Source organism: Austrofundulus limnaeus, unplaced genomic scaffold (genome assembly GCF_001266775.1).
Source record: "Austrofundulus limnaeus strain Quisiro unplaced genomic scaffold, Austrofundulus_limnaeus-1.0 Scaffold603, whole genome shotgun sequence".
In the NCBI taxonomy this organism is placed as follows: Eukaryota; Metazoa; Chordata; class Actinopteri; order Cyprinodontiformes; family Rivulidae; genus Austrofundulus; species Austrofundulus limnaeus.
This window is the reverse complement of record NW_013953005.1, coordinates 162,238-165,128: the sequence shown is the minus strand read 5'-3', so window position 1 is coordinate 165,128 and position 2,891 is coordinate 162,238. Positions and strand designations below refer to the sequence as shown.

General features: G+C 42.8%; 1 protein-coding gene across 1 annotated transcript in view; it reads right to left on the bottom strand.

The window, feature by feature from the left end:
• Window positions 1–1,529, bottom strand: part of cldn15la (claudin 15-like a) — a 4,262-nt gene extending 2,733 nt beyond the window's left edge. Inside the window, exon 1 of the mRNA XM_014026962.1 lies at window positions 302–1,529. Within this exon, the coding sequence (XP_013882416.1) occupies window positions 302–518 (217 nt within the window). The 5' untranslated portion in view covers window positions 519–1,529. The remainder of the gene's footprint in view (window positions 1–301) is intronic.
• Window positions 1,530–2,891: the final 1,362 nt, after the last annotated feature.

The window sequence follows — 2,891 nt, the reverse complement described above, 5'->3', positions numbered from 1 at the left end:
ACATTAGCCATCATTTCTTCTCTGATCAGTCGCTTTGTTTGAGTCACGCTCTTTTATTTATATTTTCTCTTATACTCAAGTTATGAAAGAATTATTAATTCACTTTAATTTGTTTATTTCTAAATAAACTTKGTTTAAACAAGAAGCTATTAACTTTAGCTAAAGTTTCAGTTTCTGACTTTTCGTCTTATCGAACGTTAACGTCTGATTTCTTGCATGAAGACTTAAAAAGTTCATTTTTCTGAGTTCAAAATAAAAAACCAGGTAAAAACGGTGACATTGAACCACATCCTGGTCTCACCGGGGAGGGACAGCATGGACTCGAAGTCCCGGCACTCGGCGATGCCGCCGCTGTTCTCGGCACAGGCGTGCCACAAGTTCTCAAACAGCCTCTGGGAGATGATGACGCTGCCGGACACCGTGGAGATCTTCCAGTAGTCGTTGGAGAGCGCGGCTCCGGTCATCAGCCAGGCGATGACGTTCATGATGAAGCCGGTCGCCTCCACAGCCGTCGACATGGTGGGAACGGTTCAAAAACAGAGAAATTAATACTGAAAATTAAACCAGATTAAATCCAGAAACTCCGGACGATCCAAGAACAACGGAGCTGATAGAGAACTGAAAACACCGAGGCCACAGGTCCTCTACAGGCCACGCCCCGGCAGCTGGATCAGACTCGGTTCTTTGGAGGTTCTGGTCTCGGTCCTGCTGTTCAGACTCGTTAATCTGAGTCTGCAGCTCAAACGTGAGGACTTTAAACTGTATCAGAGGCCATAAACCAGGGAGCCACTCCTTACTTCCCCTTCACCTCCTACACCAGCTGCCCACCATGATGAAGGTGATGATGATGAAGGAGAGTCCAGAGCCACACCTCCGATGGYGCTCACAGTCGTCTCCATGGTGACGGAGGCTGGAGGTCCAACACCTGAAACCTGACATCTGATAAGACCTCAGCCGTCAGGAGGTTCTGCTGGTTACAGAGCTGTAAGAACACAGGTCTGGGAATTGAACCAGCAACCTATCTATCACAGGCCTCTCTAACCCCTGCACCACCGCTCCTCTCTTCCTGGTGATCTGTACGCCACACCAAACTGTAGCTGAATGTCTATAAACACTGAGGTAAAGTTTGTTTGTCGGCCATTTTGAATCTTGTTGAAAAAACAATCAGTTTTAGTTTCTTCTCTAATGAAAGAGTTCCATTACTGTTGAACATTTTCACGAGATGATTGAAAATATGACATTTTAAATATGATTTGAAACAATTGTTTACTTCTTTGGCTGAAGATTTCCTCACAATCACCGCCTGGTTTCAAGTGATGCCTTCAGCTGCACGTAATCACCAACAAGAACTACAAAAATAGACCCAAACCAGGAAACAAAGTGAGGAGTTGGTGCAGAAAGTTCACACGCTGAATACACAAAGTAACAACAGGAAGATAGATTAGAAGCTTGGCTATGACATAATTGTTTTAAAAAAGTTAAGCTTTAAATGTTTACATAAATAAATGCACAAAAACACAAGATGTTTTTATCTCGGAGCTCAAAAATATCTAAAGCTGCTGTCAGATGGATGGAGGAGGATTGATGAAGAAATCTGGTGTTTCATGTGAAAACCAGGTTTTCTGTCTCACACAGGCTGAATATAAGTACTACAGTTTAATCATGTTTGAATACTTTGAGACACAGTTTGGGTTTCTGGAGACAGTTCAGTGGTCAGCTTCAGGTACTGAGATAATCTCTTCTTTAGGGTTTGAAGGGTCAGAGTGGGGGTGCAGCAGCAGTTACAGGTAAACTTCAGCTGATAGCCTTCGGCTCTTCACAGAAGCTAAAGTCTCACTTCATGTGAAAAATATGGTTTSAGGTTGTTGGACCGGTTCTGTTAGTCACCTGTGCTCCAATTGATTAATGAGCTGACATTTCTGTAAAACACAATCCATCTACACACACAGCTGCTGCTCATCAGCTGCTTACCTGTTACCTACCTGTTACCTACCTGTTACTAACCTGCAACTTACCTGTTACCTACCTGTTACCTACCTGTTACTAACCTGCAACTTACCTGTTACCTACCTGTTACTAACCTGCAACTTACCTGTTACCTACCTGTTACTTACCTGTTACTAACCTGCAACTTACCTGTTACCTACCTGTTACTTACCTGTTACTAACCTGCAACTTACCTGTTACCTACCTGTTACTTACCTGCTGCATACCTGTTACTTACATCTTACCTACCTGTTACTTACCTGCTACTTACCTGTTACCTACCTGTTACTAACCTGCTACTTACCTGATATTAACCTGCTACTTACCTGTTACCTACCTGTTACTAACCTGCTACTTACCTGCTACTAACCTGCTACTTACCTGCTACTTACATCTTACCTACCTGTTACCTAACTAACCTGCTACTTACCTGTTACTAACCTGCTACTTACCTGCTACTTACATCTAACCTTCCTGTTACTTACCTGCTATTTACCTGTTATTACCTGTTACTTACATCTTACCTACGTGTTACTTACCTGCTACTTACCTGTTACCTACCTGTTACTAACCTGCTACTTACCTGATATTAACCTGCTACTTACCTGTTACCTACCTGTTACTAACCTGCTACTTACCTGCTACTAACCTGCTACTTACCTGCTACTTACATCTTACCTACCTGTTACTAACCTGCTACTTACCTGCTACTAACCTGCTACTTACCTGCTACTTACATCTTACCTACCTGTTACTAACCTGCTACTTACCTGCTACTAACCTGTTACTAACCTGCTACTTACATCTTACCTACCTGTTACTAACCTGCTACTTACCTGCTACTTACATCTTACCTACCTGTTACTAACCTGCTACTTACCTGCTACTAACCTGTTACTAACCTG